This window comes from Solanum dulcamara, chromosome 10 (genome assembly GCF_947179165.1).
Source record: "Solanum dulcamara chromosome 10, daSolDulc1.2, whole genome shotgun sequence".
In the NCBI taxonomy this organism is placed as follows: domain Eukaryota; kingdom Viridiplantae; phylum Streptophyta; class Magnoliopsida; order Solanales; family Solanaceae; genus Solanum; species Solanum dulcamara.
In genome coordinates this window covers 69,840,442-69,858,583 of record NC_077246.1, presented here as the reverse complement: position 1 = coordinate 69,858,583, position 18,142 = coordinate 69,840,442, and the positions used below count along the sequence as shown (strand labels likewise).

General features: G+C 34.3%; 1 protein-coding gene and 2 pseudogenes across 1 annotated transcript; 2 read left to right on the top strand and 1 right to left on the bottom strand.

Moving 5' to 3' along the window:
- Positions 1-1,978: 1,978 nt before the first annotated feature.
- LOC129871205 (uncharacterized) lies at positions 1,979-7,946 on the bottom strand. The gene is made up of 2 exons (XM_055946088.1): positions 7,050-7,946; positions 1,979-2,396 (listed from the first exon to the last, which is right to left on the bottom strand). The coding sequence occupies exons 1-2, from the start codon at positions 7,594-7,596 to the stop codon at positions 2,176-2,178; spliced, it is 768 nt and encodes a 255-aa protein (XP_055802063.1). The 5' UTR covers positions 7,597-7,946; the 3' UTR covers positions 1,979-2,175.
- A 2,416-nt stretch (positions 7,947-10,362) lies between these two features.
- LOC129871630 (diphosphomevalonate decarboxylase 2-like) lies at positions 10,363-15,659 on the top strand (annotated as a pseudogene).
- On the top strand, positions 15,372-17,396 carry LOC129871629 (diphosphomevalonate decarboxylase 1-like; annotated as a pseudogene).
- The last annotated feature ends 746 nt before the right edge of the window (positions 17,397-18,142 follow it).

Here is an 18,142-nt window from a genome sequence, read left to right as displayed (position 1 = left end):
GCATTAATATGATATAAAATGTAAAAGACTTAATACATCGTTTACCCCTGAGTTTATTGCAAACAATCCTCCTTCGTGGAGAACCTTTTACACATCAAACGTTTCTTCAATTCATGAGTTCATCTTGCTTGTGTGTATAGACACAACACAATTATCTGCCATCGAGTATGAAATGCAAGTTGAGGAGCGTACCTTCGGATTGATCTACTGATCCTGAACTCAATTGTCCTATACAAGTTCCACAAGTACCCGTCCTGCATGAGTATGGAAGTTCCATTCCTGCATCTTCTGCAGTATCTAGAATGTATCAATCATCGGGTACTTCAATCTCGTTCTCCATATCATCAGGATCTATCAATTTCACCTTGTATATTGTCATTGTTGAGACTTTGGAATTGGATAAACAATTCAACCCAAATGCTTTGGAAATACTCTTCAAAGAACCTAGAACAATAGTAATTTAACGTATAGTCACTAAACTTTATCGACTATAATACTAAAATGAAAAAATTAATTCTTGTCACATTAAGTCACTAGATTAAAATAAAATATAGTTTTGTGACGATACTATTACTTTAATATGACGACAAATAATCTTCTAAAATTCAGTGACGATACGTGAAATTAACTCACCTAGAGTACATGGAGGCTTTTTGGTAAAGGCTGAGGATTTTATTGATGGTAAACCTTTGAACAAGCAAGATGAAGGAATGCTAATAGTTATGTTACACCTATAAAACATGAAATGATTTGAATAATTAGACTAAATTAATCTCTTAGCATTATAAACAAAGATATATAGTAGAATCTTCAAACCAAATCAAGATTTAATGAAAAATTTATGTCATAAGATATGCATGATTTTCTCAATTAATCGCATAGTAAAAAATAAATTCTCATTGAAATATTGAAAATAATTATTGAATATTTATTCTTTTCTCACTGATTTAATTAAAATATCTGTAGAAATAACCATATAATACTTTTCAGTGAGAAATTTTAATAGGAAAATAGTGGTTTTTTTAGTAGTGATAGTACTATAATCATATTAAGGATACTACAATTCTAAGTCTAGCTAACTTCAATTAATCAAAGCAAATAATTAATTAGCAAGAGAAAAATTAAATACTTGATACCATAGACAAAAACTCAAAAAATATAATTGATGAGTTGAAAAGATATGAACCTGTGAAGATAATTTCTGTTCAGTGACACTCTTCTAGATACACTAAAGTTTATATAAAGCCTCAATTCTAATATTAAAAATTAAAAAAAATTAAAAATAAAAGAACGCATTCACTTATCTGTTGAAGTGGCAAAGAAGCAAAGCAAATAAAAAAAAAGCTATTGTAATATAAGTGGGGTCCGTAGCAGGATGTACAAAATCGAACTGAAAATCGAATCAAATCATAAATTGAGTCAAATTGAGAAAAAAAACTTGATTAGTGATTTGGTATTGGAAGAAAAAACTCGACTATACTTGAGTTGATTTGGTTTAAATTAAAAAAGTCAATCCGAAACTAAATCAACCCGACATTATATATATATATATATATATAGTTATATAGTTATTTCAAGTTTGAAACTTAGAATTTTAAGTGGTATGTTATAGTCCATAGACATTACTAACTCTAATTAAACTCAAATCAAAATCAAATCAATATTAATACTAACAAAAAAAATTATTCAAAACACTAAGAATTACAATAATATTGAATATTTGTTCTTTAATTTACATTGATTTAGACAATTAAAATATATAACCTAATTTTAATTTTTTTTAGTATTTAGTCATGTAATTAATACTTAATAGACTCAATGTAGTCCGACCCTTTTCAAGATCCCACAAATACCACAAGTTTAATACATCAAACTGCCTTTTTATTTTACTGCTACACAAAGATAAACGTTTTTTTTTAAAAAAAAGAATAAGAGAATCTTGATACACAACAACAACAAAAAAAAATTCTCTACATGCTTAGGCTTTAAAATAGTTTAAATTTTTTTGTCAACACAATATCAAACATTCTATTATAAGAGTATATCAGGAAAGCAAGCTTTTACTTAATAAAAAGAACCAAAAAAACTCAAACAAATAGTATGATGTGTAAACAAAGGTTAAGACAAACAGCCAAGCATCTATAGTTAATTGTTCTTGCAGCTGCAGTCAATCGATCAGGAACGATCGTTAGCACTCGACAGAATGACAGAACTAACTCCAACTTTAGGAGAAGAGAGTCGATTCTTCGACCATTCCTCTAAGGCTTTACGGTGTAGAGCATTCATTTGTATGTATGGTCGTTTTTCTTTGATCAACTTCTCAGCATTTTTCCAGTCTTCTGCCAGACCAAGAGCTACTAATAGTGCACACATGACTGCAACACTCCTTCCATGACCTAGAGGAAACAATTCAAGAATTTACAATGAAATACCAGTGACAAGTTTTATGTTCATTGCAATTTAAGGTGGGGGTTAGGTCTGCGTACACTCTACCCTCCCCAGACCCCACATGGTGGGATCACACTGGGTTCGTTGTTGTTGTTGTTGTTGTTGCAATAATCTATTGAAGCACCAAAGGAACCTATAAAGAAGTTAAGCTCTTCAATACAGTTTTCCGCAGGCATTGCTGTTTATTGATGCAGTTTAAGTACTCCCTCCGTTTCAATCTGTTTGTCTGGTTTGGACTTGACACGGAATTTAAGGAAGTAAATGAAGACTTTTGAATCTTCTGGTCGTAAACTAAATATATGTATAATGTACCAAAATGTCCTTTAATCTTGTAGTCTTAAACTTGCCATGTGAAAATTGGAAATTTAAAAGTTGCCAAAAAGGAAAAGAAGCATTCTTTTTGAAAAACAGACTAAAAAGGAAAGTAAGACAAACAAACTGAAATGGAGGGAGTATGTAAGTTGTCAGTACATGCAAGAGAACACATTTCCTTATAGAATCTTTATCATAAAATGATGACTTCCCCAAAAGACTTTTAAAGGTTTCATAGCTTTAACTACGGGCCTGCACGTTGGATCAATGGTCAGACTTCTAAAAGCAGCGTCTAAAACTCTAAAATAAAACCACAGAGAAGCCAGCAGATTTGTTTTAATAGAGGTCCTTAATCAATTCATCACATCATTTGGCAGTGAAGAGTATTTTAATAAGGCTCTGCACATTAACCTGTTTGCAAGGTTGATTGGTATTCATAATCGATCAAACTCTAGCCTAAGGAACTGTGCTTTCATAACCAATACTAGCTTTCATAACGCATACTACCAGTCACAGATTTCAATCAATTTTCTGTTGCCTTTTCTAAATTTAAAAAAAACACAAGTCGTATAGATTATCTATTTACAGAAATGCATATAGACAAAATCAAAGTGTAACACAATAGCTAAATGTAAAATGTGTAATAATATGGGATTGTCTTTACACCAAGGGTGTGGCATAGTGGTCAATGAAGTGGGTTGAGCACCATGAGGTAGCAGGTTCAAATTCCCGTAGAGACAAAACACTAGGTGATTTCTTCACATCTGTTCTGGCCTTGGTGGACACAGTTACCTGGTACCTATTGCTGGTGGGAGGTGACATGTATCCCCTGGAATTAATTGAGCTGCACAAGCTGGCCCGTACATCGCGGTTATTAAATAAATAAATAAAATATGGGATTGTCTTTAAGGACCTCAGAAAAAACACTTGCTGCTAATAAGTAGCCAAAATTTCCCAGTGTAGTCAAATCAATCACAAGTTTAGCATGGTATACTAGTTTCCTGTCGTTCCAGCTATTGGGATTTGGGATGGATCATCTGAGGTTTAACACTTCATTTTGTCCTATTTTTAAACGCCTGTAATGACTTCCGCTCATGACATATCTACAAAACACCTTCATGCAATTCAACTTTGCCTACTATACAAACAAAATGCTAGCTTTCTACAGAATAAATATTTTTCCTAGTTGTGTATACGTTTGAAGTGATAAGTTCAACAGGAACCCAAACCTGATAGTATCAACACCGTAGCATATTAGCAAAAGTAAGTGTTTCATTAATAGTTTGAACAATACATGCCATTTAACCATCACTGTTTTGTGTTGTATCCTATTTACCTTTTACTTTTGATAAAGTAGTGTTGTATCCTATATACCATTAGGAAAGCTATATATCAATAAGAGATAAGACAAACTATAGGCCTTCTTAAATGATTTTTTTCAGATATTCTTATATATCCAAAAACTAGAAGTAAAAAGCAAAAAATTGCATATGTTCTATGTGTTGTATCAACGGCATATCAGTCCGATCCATTCATCCATTATTTTGTTTACCTCCATTCTGTAGGAAAATGACAATACTAAGCACCTTACCAACTCCAATGGCACAATACTGGTGTATATGAAAAGAAAAGGGAAAATGGAAGAGCACAAATTTATTGGTGGACTTCAATAGCAACATGCAATGAAGTTTTTGTCTTGGTATAAGTATCATCTCTTAAGTCTGTTCAAGAATTAGTATCTTGGGATTTCCTCTTCCACCGTCTTCGCTATCCTTTTATCGCATTCCAGTGATTTAATAAACTGTAAAAATATGATCAGATTCCATCCTCTTACTGAAGCTCATGGTATCACCTCTGGCCTTCCTCATACTCGATAGAAGTTATACATTGGAAACCAAGTTAAGATTTAAAGACTAAGCCTATGAGTGCATCAACAGTGACATGACACAACATTGAGCTTGTTGTTATAGTTTTAAATTATTCAACAGCTGATCTGGTCACTGTCAGCAAACGATTGCCAGAAAAGAATTCAATCAAGCCTAAAGGTTTATTGTTAAGAGATTGTGTCTACACACACACGTCTAAAATCATTGAGTTTTGAATAAGGAAAAATACTAATAGAATATTTTGTACAATACCTTAAGATATTTTATGCCTTCTTTTTTAGGAAGGGCAAGGAGGATATTTTATACTTTATTATCGGATATGATCTTACATTATATGGACAATAGAATGGCTTTTACCATATTCATGTCACCTAAGACTTCTACGTAAGGAGGTCGTATTGTACATTGTTATTCAATCAAGTTAACAAGAAGTTTGTTATTTTTCACATAATATCAAAGTCTTTACGACCATGGTTAAGTCTCAAATAGCTTTCTCCTACCAGTGGAGAATCTATTTTTCCTGATCATGGTAAACTCTCAAATGCTATATATTCTAGAATCCTCATTTAACACTCACACATTTGAGACTTACCCATAGCTTTCTCCTCAAAGTCTTTACGATCATGGTACACTCTCAAATGCTATTGGTTTTGTTTATATATTCTAGAATCCTCATTAACTCTCACCATGTACCCAATCCTTTTCCAAGAATACTTCATTTCTTCTATCATGTTTGTATCGCCATTTCTTTGTCCATGGCCAGACACAACAACAGTGTAGCTTTAGAGCTAATATCATTTAGTTACAATGGTAGGAGCACAGAACACCAACACCCAAGAACCGAAGGAAATAAATTATGACCTTAAGTAGTTAAGTAACGTGATGAAGAGATGAGACCGAATTCCAAAAGTCACTACCCTTCTCCCAACACACACCATACATATATCATCAGGAAGAACATGGTCTGTCTTTGAAGGAAGCATGTATGGATTGACTTTTGACTACAAACTTGAAATAGAGTGATTGTCAAACGAACTGAAAAGCCTTGTGAAGGGCATCATACTTTGAATTTCTTGAATAGATGACATTATTATATAGGCTTATGCAATTTTTTACGCTCAATTGAGCAACAATTACTGTTCCACAGGTTTCACATCACAGTATATCACATAAACTATAAAACCAGAATAGAAGAGTATAAGATTAAGTCTAAACCACAATCATTTCCTTACACAGAAAATAATATTTTTGATGCAAGAAACCTGACCTAGAGCGACTTAATTGTACAGACACACCTAACTAGCACATTATTCACTGACATATCACAAAAGTTCTCAATTTTCGCTCACAAAATATATGGTGCATTTTGCACAAGTACCTCGAAGTAGTATATCATTTATGTATATATGGAAGCAGTTTAAAATTTTTAAGCAAGTTAGTAACAACAGTATTTTCTAAGACTTGGACATTATAAAAAATGGTCACCTCATGACTACCTTATGTTTTGATCTTGGGAAAAAACCAAAAGCATATGGACAATTTTTACATTTGTTTTGGATATTGCTAAACCAAGCCTAACATTCGTAAATCACACCAGGAGCTCTCATATATGGATACGCCACCATATAGATTAATCAATTCAGCCCGAGACAACTCATGCTTTCTAATGGAAAATAGCTAATAGACTGCTAGCTTTCTCCTATGAAATATCAGTTGAGAAGTCCTACAATTTGCAGTAATAAATACAATAGGAGAACCACAAAGATGAACCCAAAGGAAGCAATTTAAGCAATGTATCCACTATACCACCATCACACACTAATGAAGGGCAGACAAACTAGCAACAACTGAAACTTTTACTCCCTCCGTCCCGTTTTAGTGTCTTACTTCCTTTTTTAGTCTATCCTAAAAAAGTCTCCTTCTATATATAGTAAGTTTTTCAATTCCAACATTTAATGTGGCAAGTTTAAGACAACAAGATTTAAAGGACTACACACATCTTTAATTTTAAGACCACAAGATTCATAAGTCTCCCTTTATTTATTAAACTCCGTGCCCAGTCAAACTAACACACTTAAATCGGGACATAGGTAGTAACATCTAAACGACATATCAAAACATGACCCAACTTAACAACGATGGGTTGTGGGAGCATACAGTGTATGCAGGCATTACCCCTTCTCATAAAGATAGAATACCCTTAGCTTAAATAAGCCTGCCAAATAGTTTGAAAACGGGGATAGAGATATGGGAGCAATAACAACAACAAATTAATGCGAAATGGAGAGTGTTACACAACAAACAGGAGAAAGGAGTAAGAACAGTAACAAAAAACAAAATAATGGAATGATCTGCTACAAATACATTTATCTGAAAGAAAAGTTTTTAAGTTCACAATCATACCATATGCACAATGGATGAAAACAGGTATATTCTGAGCTCTTTTTCTACAAGCCCACTTGACAGCAGCCTCTATATCAGCTGGCTGAGGTGACCTAGTATCCCAAGTTGGAATACACAAAAATGCATGATTTCCAGTAAACTCCAACATCCTAGGCATCTCACAAGTACAATCAATAATAGCAGGATTACCAGGTGGCAATTTATCAGGTAAACAAGGCCAACCTCCAACATATAACCCTTCAGAAATCTCACTATATGGAGGTTCCCCACTTTTCATTCTTCTTAATGCTGAAAACCCTCTAACAAAATACAAGTAAGGACTAAACATAACAAGTGACCAAATTGGAAATGTCCCATCTGAATTTTTCCCCAACAGAATTGGAAGATTAATTGAAGGGTTAGCAGCTAATGCTACCAAGAAAGATACCAATGATGCATATAAACAAGGAATTGACAATAATGGGTGCCCATAATTCTTGAGAGTTGTAAATAATATGAATAAAGTTGCTGCCTTTAGGCCTATAAGCACAGAAATTCCAACACCCATTTCTTTTCTTGACCAAAAGAATCAATTTTTGAGCCAAAAAATCAAATACAAAGTCGAAAATTCTAATGGGTTATACCCAATTCAAGAAAATACAAGAAGGGAAAATCTCAAGGCAAATACCCAAAAGGAAATTGAGAATCTAATGGAGAGAAAGAGGGAAAATCAAGAAGACAAAGACGCAAATCGCTTGATGAGAGGGGAAGGAACTTTTACTTTTTACTTTAGCGAGTTGTTTGGTTGGAGTTAGGAATAACTAATCACAACATTAAGAACTCACTTTGCAAATGAGTTAATTGTAAAACCAAGAGGCTTCTTCTTTTTTTTCTTTCTTTTTTCTCAATTATTTAAATTGTCTTTACCATGTGAGAAAACTGTATGGTGTTAAATTATTTTTGAGAAAGGAAAAATGAAAGCACACTAAAAGGAAAGGAGGATTAAAACGCTGGTAATGTAGTCGAAAAAAAACAAAGGGAGACAAAGGTATCAGGAGACTCACGTGCGTGGAGCCGTGGACGAGTCTGTATGGACCTGGAGGCTGTAGAAATATTAGCTAACATCATTAACTACATCTCCACGTGGACTCTTTTCATTGGTCACATATCGCATTGGGGGGCATAATTGAAATAGAGGTTTTCCTCTTGAGTCTTGTGTGATAAGAAGATATCACCTAAACTTAAAAGTACGTTCTACAAAATAGTGGTTAGACCATTTTTGTTGTATGGAGTGGAGTACGGGCTAATCAAGAACTCCAGTCAAGAATTCGTGTGTTCAAAAAATGCATATCGTGGAATATCGTGGAGATGAGGATGTTGAAATAGATGTGTTGGCATAGTAGGAGCGACAAAATTAAGAATGAGGTTATTCAAAAGAAGGTGGAGTAATTTATGTGATGGACAAGATGAGGAAAGTGAGACTCAGATGGTTTAGACATGTGAGAAGGTGTGGTGACGCTCCAATGAGGAGGTGCGATGACGCCCCAGTGAGGAGGTGCGAGAGGTTGGTTGTAGAAAGTATGCGAAGAGATAGAAATTGACTGAAAAAGTATTGAAGAGAGGTAATTAGACATAATATGACTCAGCTTCATATTACCGAGGACATGACTCTAGATAGAAAATAGTAGATGTCACGTATACGGATAGAAGGTTAGTAGGGGTATAGTGTTTTCTTGCCTTTCGAAGGCTTAGGCTTATTAGGGTCTATCATAGTACTACTCGTGTTCTTATAGTTCTTGCCATTTCTTGTTTATTGTGTTTCGAATATCACATTATTTTGTTGTTATTATTGTTTCTTTCTTGTAGACCTATTGTTGGATTTTAGTGGGGTGTGAATGCGAAATAAGAATTGGGAAATTGAGAGAGCTAAGTGAACGGAAAACAAAAAGTTATTTCTCCCTCATTGATAGAAGAAAATTTTTTGTCTTTATATTAGAAAACACTTTCTTTAACTCTTACAAGTTTAAGTAGAGGATGCTCCCTCAAGCCGTCGTCGTCGTCGCTCTCTCGGCTTCAACTTCAATTTTGGCTTTGGCAAATGATGTGATTGATTGATAATTTTTTAAGGACGCTTATAATCGTGATCATGCCGCATCAACTCTTTCAGTCACTACTACCTGTGTCGCACCTACAGTGGCAGAGAGTTTGATAAGACTCTCGGATAAGAAAGATCAATCCTGAATAAGCTTCAGCTGATTCTCATTAGAAATCTTTTTATAAGCAAGGAGCTATCTATAGGAAGATAATTGCCAGGTCAGTCTGGTCGGAAAGAAACTTGCTTACACCTTGCTTTATATTGAAAGAAGTCTTCCTCCTTAAGAAGGTAGCCTTTCTATCATTTAGTGGATAACTCCTTGCTCCATTCCGCTTAAGGTGGCGTCGAGGTCAAGGTCGATATTGTCAGAAGAATGGCCGTCCTTGATCCGGAAGGGGATTGGCTGGGACGGGGAGCCTGGGCCCTTGAAGATCCACGTACCACCCTGGTAAGGTTCTTCGCTTTGCATCGAATTAAACCACATGCTCCACCTCTTGTGCGGGCCCCCGTCAATTCCTTTGAGTTTCATTCTTGCGAACGTACTCCCTAGGCGGGATACTTAACGCGTTAGCTACAGCACTGCACGGGTCGATACGCACAGCGCCTAGTATCCATCGTTTACGGCTAGGACTAAGACAAAATTTATTTATTAATCTCATTAATTAATTTCATTTTTCTGAATACTAATTCAATATTAATTCAGAGTTGTTAATTAATTAATTAATTCGTGAATTAATTTGAATTAATTAAATCACATAATTAATTAACGAAATTAACTAGTTAATTCGCGGAGCGGAATTAATTTAAAATTCACAGATTCGAAAAGGACCTGTTCCTTTCGAACAAATATTTCTTTTCCCAAAAGACCTCATGCATGTTCTGAACTGATGAGACTTTTCTGAACAGTTGAGTTCGCACCCTTTTTGGCTATAAATAAATAGACTTCATGATAGTTTAGATAAATAATACTACAAACAGTTGATAATTAAGATATAAAACTCGTAAAAAAATTAATAATTCATTTTCACTCTATCTCAATTTTATGTGGCACATTTTAGATTTTTAGATTGACACAAATCTATTTTTTACTATAACTTTTCTATATATAATTTTTACAAATATTTTGAATTATCTAACTTATAATACATAAATCCAATGTGTCGCCGCCAATAAAACAAATAATATTTTCATTCAACGAAGGAGGTTATTATATTCTATAAGCAGACATACATATGAATATTCTGTAAAATGTATAAATATGTAGCAAAAATAGAGAAAAAGATCAAACAAATTTCACAAATTGATCCAAATCCCAGAAACTTTCTTTCTTTCTTTGTTCAATTTCTTCATTTTCTTGGCCATGGCGGATGAATAAAAAAAATGGGTTTTGATGGTAACAGCACAAACACCCACCAACATTGCGGTGATAAAATATTGGGGAAAAAGGGATGAAAACCTAATTCTTGCTATTAATGATAGTATTAGTGTAACTCTTGATCCTGCACATCTTTGTACTACTACTACTGTTTCTGTCAGCCCTGTGTTTAATCAAGATTGAATGTGGCTTAATGTCAAGGTAAAAAAGAATTATTTTATTTTTTGAATTTTTAAGTGTGATTTTAAGATTTTGATTACTGTTTGTTAATGGGGTTTGATTAATTTTTGTGATATTGGAAAAAAAAATAGTTTTTTATGAGTGTAAATGTTTTAGCTGCTACTTGCAAGATTGTAAGCTGATATGCTTTAATAGTGCAACATTCTAAGTTGACGAGTTAGGATTTTCATTAAGGGTTCAAAATATGAAGAATGAAGTCAAAGGGGTTCAACATCTAGTATATATACATAAAAGAAAAATTTAATCATATATAAACAGTGTGATTATCCTCGGAAGGGGGTTGGATGATCACCTGGACCCTTACGGGCTCCTTCCTTGATTCTGAGTGTCTTTTAGGTGTATGTGACTACTTGTAGTAAAATGAAGGAGGTTTAAATAAGGAATAGGGAATTGGGCTCATCCATTTTATACCAAAAGTCTTCATTTTTGCTGGAATTTTTTACTCCTTCCGTCTCAATTTATGTGAAGTTATTTGATATAGCATCGAGTTTAAGAGAAAGAAGAAACTTGTGGTTTAAAACAAATCGAAAGTTTTTGTGGATACAAATCATCTTTTTAAGAGTAAAAATAAGTGTAAAGTTAAATTGTCACTCCGTCCATTTCAACTTGCTTGTTTGGTTTTGTCTTGGCATGAAGTTTAAGAAAGTAAAAGAAGACTTTTTAATCTTGATTTTAAACTAAAGATATGTAGAATGTACCAAATGCCCTTTAATGTGGTCTTAAATATATAAGGTTGAAAGTTAGAATTAAAGAGTTGTAAAAAATGGAAAGAGACATTCTTTTTTAAACGAACTAAAAAGGAAAGTAAGACAAATAAATTGAAACGGAGGAAGTACTAATAGGGAAAGACGAACCAACAAGGGTTGTGGTGGAATGGATAGGGTCCTTTCACTCTTAGCCAGAAGTCTTGGGGTCGAACCCCTGGGTGTGGAAAAAATTCTGTTAGGGAGTGCAGATACCGGATGGAAAACCAAAAAATTAAAATAAAAAAATAAATACAGAAAGACTTCTTTCTTTTTGGACTGACCACAAAGGAATTTGTATCACATAAATTGGGACAGAGAAAGGAGCTAAATTACCTTTTTCCCATTTTAGGGCTGAGATAGAGTGCATGATTGTTCTTTTACTATGTGCTGCTTTAGTAATCAAATATGCCTTTTACTGTGGATTGATTAATTTTTGTGAATTGGAAAAGCTAGCTCTTTAAGAGTGTAAATATTTGTCTGAGATTTGGGTTTTAGTGTTAGCTGCTACCTTCAAGATTGTAGGCTGTTATGATTTAATAGTGCAACATTCTGAGTGTCATTGAGCTGTATGCGAATACTACCGTGTTTGGCTAGGATTTTAAAATCTTCTTATTTTAGAAAGTAGTTTTAGAAGTGTTTCGAAAAAGTACTTTTGAAGAGTAATGGTTTGTGTATCTAAATCAATTTGAAAAGCGCTTTTGCTAATATTAGAGTAACAGTTTTTACTTGGCCAAGCTTTCAAAAGAGCTTCGGGGGAGAAGCTACCTTTTCAGCTTCTGCTACAACTCAAACACTTATATTTCCCTATAACTTTGGGCAAATGCTTCAAATCTATAACATAAGTACCTGTCTTAAGAAATCTGATTTCCGAGGAGCTTGGCCAAACCTGCTATACATGTAGTAGAATAAAGAATAGGGAATTGGACTCTCCATTTCATAATAAGTCTTCATTTTTTGCTAGAATTTATTAGCTAATAACCTTTTTTCCCGTTTTGGGGTTGAGAGAGAGTTCGAGATTGTTCTTTTACTATGTGCAGCTTTAGTAATCCAATATGCAATTTTAGTGTTGATTTATTAATACTGTTATATAGGAAAAGACTAGTTCTATAAGAATGTAAATATTCGTCTGGATTTGGGTTTTAGTTTTAGCTGCTACCTGCGAGACTTTAGGCTGTTATGCTGTAAAGTGAACATTCTGAGTGTCTTTTAGATGTGTGTAGTAGAATGAACTTATGAAGGAGTTCTAAATAAGGAATAGGCAACCGGGCTCTCCATTTTGTACTCCTATGAGAATAAATCTTTATTCTTATGGGAATTTAGTTAATTTGCTCGTTTTTCCCCTTTGGGGTTGAGGGAGAATGTGTGAATATTCTTATACCTATTCTCAACTTTAGTGATCCTATATGCCTCTTTTAATTCCATCATCACTCAAATCTTTGATCATCTTCTCTGTTTTTGCCTCAAAACAACAAACATAGCAGTGAAGTAAAATGAGATCCTAGAAAGTGTGATTCCTACTTGGACGATTTTACATGATTTTAGAAGTCTAAGCTTATTGGAACTTATCATTGCGCCAATTTTATTTTGAGTTATTCTTTTATCCTTTCTATTTTTTTTTGTTGGTTCTCTTAGGAAATATCCCTCTCTGGAGGCAGATACCAGAACTGTCTTAGGGAAATTCGAGCTCGCGCTAATGATGTTGAGGATGAGAAGAGGGGTATCAAGATCGCGAAAAAGGATTGAGAGAACCTGCGCGTGCATATTGCTTCTTATAATAATTTTCCTACTGATGCGGGATTGGCTTCCTCAGCTGCTGGTTTTGCCTGCCTAGGTACTGCTAACTATTTCTTTGTTACTTGAATTCTGAATTTGTTTGTCGCTTTAGTATTTCGTTTGTTTGATCTTCTAGTGGCTGTTAAGTTGAGTCCTCCTAATGGCCACAGGAGATGCAAATATTAACCTTCTTTGACGAGCATTTGTATAATATTGCTCATTTACAACTTGTGCCTGTGAAGCTTTTTGAATTTTCTGATTTTACCTCGTTATAATATGGGCTGTAATTGGAGTTCACAACATATGAAATAAATCTTTTTAGGGCTTGCCTGTATCTTATCTGTGATTTGACTTCAAAGCAAACAAAACGTGATTCGTTGTATCTTTCTAGAGTGTTCCAGAAAGTTTTAAGTACTTTCTCTAGCTTGTAAACAATGCATATAGGATATAACATTTTCTATCATTTTTCAAGTTCCACACTTATCTTTTCTGGTTACTTATGTAATGCTTTATGTTTTTCTAAGTTTCTCAACTCCATATATAGTACTCCCTCCTTTAAAATTTGCTTGTCCTATTTTGACTTGGCCCGGAGTTTAGACTTTTGAATCTTGTGTGGTCTTAAATAGAAGATATGTCAAATGTACCAAAATTCCCTTTAATGTTGTGGTCTTAAACATGTCATGTGGAAAGTTAGAATTAAAGAGTTGCTAAAGAAGGAAAGAGACATTCTTTTTGAAACAGACTAAATAGGAAAGTAGGACAAACAAATTGGAAAGGAGGGAGTACAATTTAATCAAGTACTGTAACTGTAAGCTTCCCTGTTGCAAACTCAAATCGATCAGAGCTTCCTTTTACTATTTTCCTTTCTCCTGCAACTAATTTTTTCTGTAAACTCATTATTTTAGCTGACATATCTTGGTAAGTGGTCATTAAAGAATGGACCTGCTAGTGGAACTATAGAAGTACCTACTTATTTCTAATAGAATACTTTGTGTACTTATAAATTCTATAGCTCTGTGATAAAGTACTGCATTCTATCTGTGCATTTGAGCTTCTTTGGGTTACAACCTCCTTTCTAATTCATGGATTGAATGAGTTAGTGGTAATAGATTCCTCAGTTTCCATCTATGCTACATATTTTGTGTCCACAAGTAGGTAAATATTTGTCATATTCCATTGATCTGTTGTTAGCATAATGTCATTTTAAATCATTGTTTAAATATATAATGAAATTTCGATGACAATGAGTAAACAATGTATCTAAGTGAGCGCATCTTATGATTTTTGTGTTGATAAGTGTATATTATACTACACTATAACAGTATGCCTCAGCCCCGAACAAGTTGAGGTCCGCTATAAATTCGCTAACCATGTTACTCCATTTAAACGTATCTCACACATTAATACACTACTCATTGAATTAGTTTTTTCCTTGAGCTTTGTTTTCATTTGCTTGCTGGACCTAGTTCACTCCTCTTTTATGAATCTATGTTTTTCTCTAGTCTTTTTTTTCTGAGACTTCAAAAAAGAGTACAACTAATTTATGTTCATCTTTGTAGTTTATTCTCTTGCGAAGTTAATGAATGTGCAAGAGGACAACGGGAGGCTTTCTGCAATAGCAAGGTAAATCATCAGTCGTAAGTAATTCCTTTAGCTTGTTGGTATGTATTTCGTTGGTCTTGTTATTAGGCTACCCAATGATAATTGAGGTTCAATAGGTCAGATAAATAGTCAAAATGACAACTTTGTTTATTCACTTCAGGCAAGGTTCAAGAAGTGCTTGTCGAAGCTTGTATGGAGGATTTGTCAAGTGGGTAATGGCAAAAGTACGTCCTCTTCATGTGTTCTTATCTTGTGCTTCTGTTAGCAAATATCTTATCTTCTCAGTGTTGTTATAATTCATTTCCCTGGGTACTTTGTAGGAGGAAAATGGACGTGATAGCATTGCTGTTCCACTGATTAATGAGAAGCACTGAGATGAACTTGTTATCATCATTGCCGTGGTATGTACTTATTTATCCACATTATCACTGTATGGAAGTGATAGCATTGCTGTTCCACTGGTTGATGAGAAGCACTGAGATGAACTTGTTATCATCATTGCCGTGGTATGTACTTATTTATCCACATTATCACTGTTTCTCCAAAAGATTGAGCAAATCGTGCTAGTATTCTGCTCTTATTTTCATGACAACTAATGCTTAAACTATGAGGTTCACCAATTCGTATAATCTAATCATGTACTTTTACCCGAGCCAATCACACAAATGCTGACCATTGGGACACGTACGCATGTTTTCACAAAACACGTGTATCAACAGGATTTGATTCTTTTTGAATGGCTGTATATTCAGTTGTGCTCACGGCAGAAGGAAACAAGTAGCACTTCCGGAATGCGTGAGACTGTTGAAACCAGTGCACTTATAGAACACAGGGTAAAGGTACATTTGGATTCTGCATCTTCAATTAATTTCCTCAAAATCTTCCAGCACATTTTCACTTGGTCGTTATCTAGCCTCTGTTGGATTAGTGAGAGAGTTGTATTAGAAGTATGGCTTTCATTCTTGTATTCTATTTTTCAGGAAGTAGTGCCAAAGCGAATAATTCAGATGGAAGACGCCATACAAAAACGTGATTTTGCAACTTTCACTCAATTGACTTGTGCAGACAGCAATCAGTTTCATGCAGTCTGCCTGGATACTAGCCCTCCTATAGCCTACATGAATGACACATCTCATAGGCAAGTTCTCTTAACTTCAAGTTAAATGAAGTGTGCGGAACTTCTTATTCTTAAGAGAAGTACTGAACTTGATGATTGTTTACTAATATCGAGATAAGAAAAATAATTCCTGATGGTGTGTTTAATTTTCAGGATAATCAGCTGTGTTGAGAAATGGAACCGTTCAGAAGGAACTCCACAGGTTTTTATACTAAACCATAACCTTTTTCTAATGCATACTTGCTTGATTTTGATCATCTCTATTAACAATGTAAAAGAACACTACTCCAAGAGTTGCTACCTTTTATGTATTATGCCCGAGAAATCTGTCATAGAATTCGATACTTGAGCTAGAATTTTAGATATTAGATATTTGAAAGAGAATAGTGATTATCCTTCCGAACTGGACTTTTTTGTTTCATTTTTAAATATGTATTGCATCTATCTCCTTAAATCTGTCTACCTTCCTGTTTGAAGAGTCTGCAAACTAGATTATGTTCTAACTGAACCCCCTCCCCCCTCTTGAGCTGGTTTTACGATTACCGCTTTCCGGTTATGTCATAATATCTGTTATCACTGAGATCTAGACCCCATATCAAGCGAAGCAAGAAAATCTATCCATTTCAAGCCTTTTCTCGGTTCTGATTGACAATTGAGTGTTTGACTAAGAACTATTGCCCTGCTATTCAACTTCTTAAATAGGTTTTCGGTAGCATTAGTAAATTTATTTGGCCTTATCACCGAGTATAAAAAAAATGTTGCCAGGTTGCATACACTTTCGACGCATGGCCAAATTCAGTCCTAATTGCACGTAACAGAACATCCGCTGCACTTCTGCTTCAGACGCTGCTCTTCCACTTCCCTCCAAATTCAGAAACTGATCTAAACAGGTACATTCACTATCATATTTTTCGTAGTTTTTCTATAGGATGAATTGTTCTGGACCATATCGTATCAATAGGCGATCATACTGACTGCTTCTTCCTCTGTCCAGCTACGTCATAGGTGATAAATCAATTCTAAAGGATGCCGGAATTCAGGATATAAAGGACATCGAAGCATTGGCCCCGCCTCCAGAAATCAAGGACAGTTCCAGCTCAGAAATACAAAGTCAAAGTTAGCTACTTCATTTGCACACGACCTTGTAGAGGTCCAGTTTTGATAAGTGACAATAGCCAAGCTCTCCTCCACCCTGACACTGGGTTGCCCAAGTAAGCGGCGACCTTTTGTTTACATAGTCTTGAATTCTAAGTATTACAGCCCTTGAGAAAAAAAGATTGGAGGCTACCATTTTCAAAAATGGTTTTAGTTCAGATGAACTTTGAATTCAAAAGCTGTTATTTGTAGTTTAGTTTTCCTGTATTATTCCTCAATGGGAATTCTTGTGTACTTGTTTTTACTTGTCCTCAATTTTGCTTCTTTCATAGTGATCTTATTTTTCGCGTTAATTTCAAGTATGGTCACCGAACTTTATTCACTATAACAGTAAAGACAAATGTATGGGAAGAATAGCCTGAAATACCAAAGGCCAAAAGCACCATATATAAACATGGCAACTATGTATAACTTTGTTCATCACCATGACTACTAGTGAAAGACAATAAGTTATTGATTCCTAAGCAAATGGACTTTCATTTATATAACTTTTAACTCTTAGGGCTCGTTTGCCCACAAGGATAAGAGATGATAGTTTTGGAATAATATAATGGGATTATTTTATTCCGAGTTTGATTGAACTTCTCTAGATGTGGTATAAGCAATTTCAGGATTATGATATTATTATAAAAATTATCGGTAATACTACTTAACGATCGATTATAAAAAATATTGTTAGTTATGAGCTATTTATCGACCGATTAGAGACATTTTGTAGCTAATTCCTGCTCCATTTTTTTTTTGTAGAGTGAAGTTTTCTTCCAAATCCTATGATTCTTACACTACTTAATCAGAAGAGTCCTTATATTTAGAACTCGAGAGATGAGTTTACAGAAATGTGTGTTCAATTAAAGATCTCTAAGTATTACAAACTAACTCAACCACTACCTTCTATTATAATTTCTATACAACTTGTTCACCACCAAACAATTCCTTGATATGATGGAAGCCACAACAAAAAAAGTTGAAATATACATCCATTTTATGAAAAAATGTGAAGTTCTCCATCTT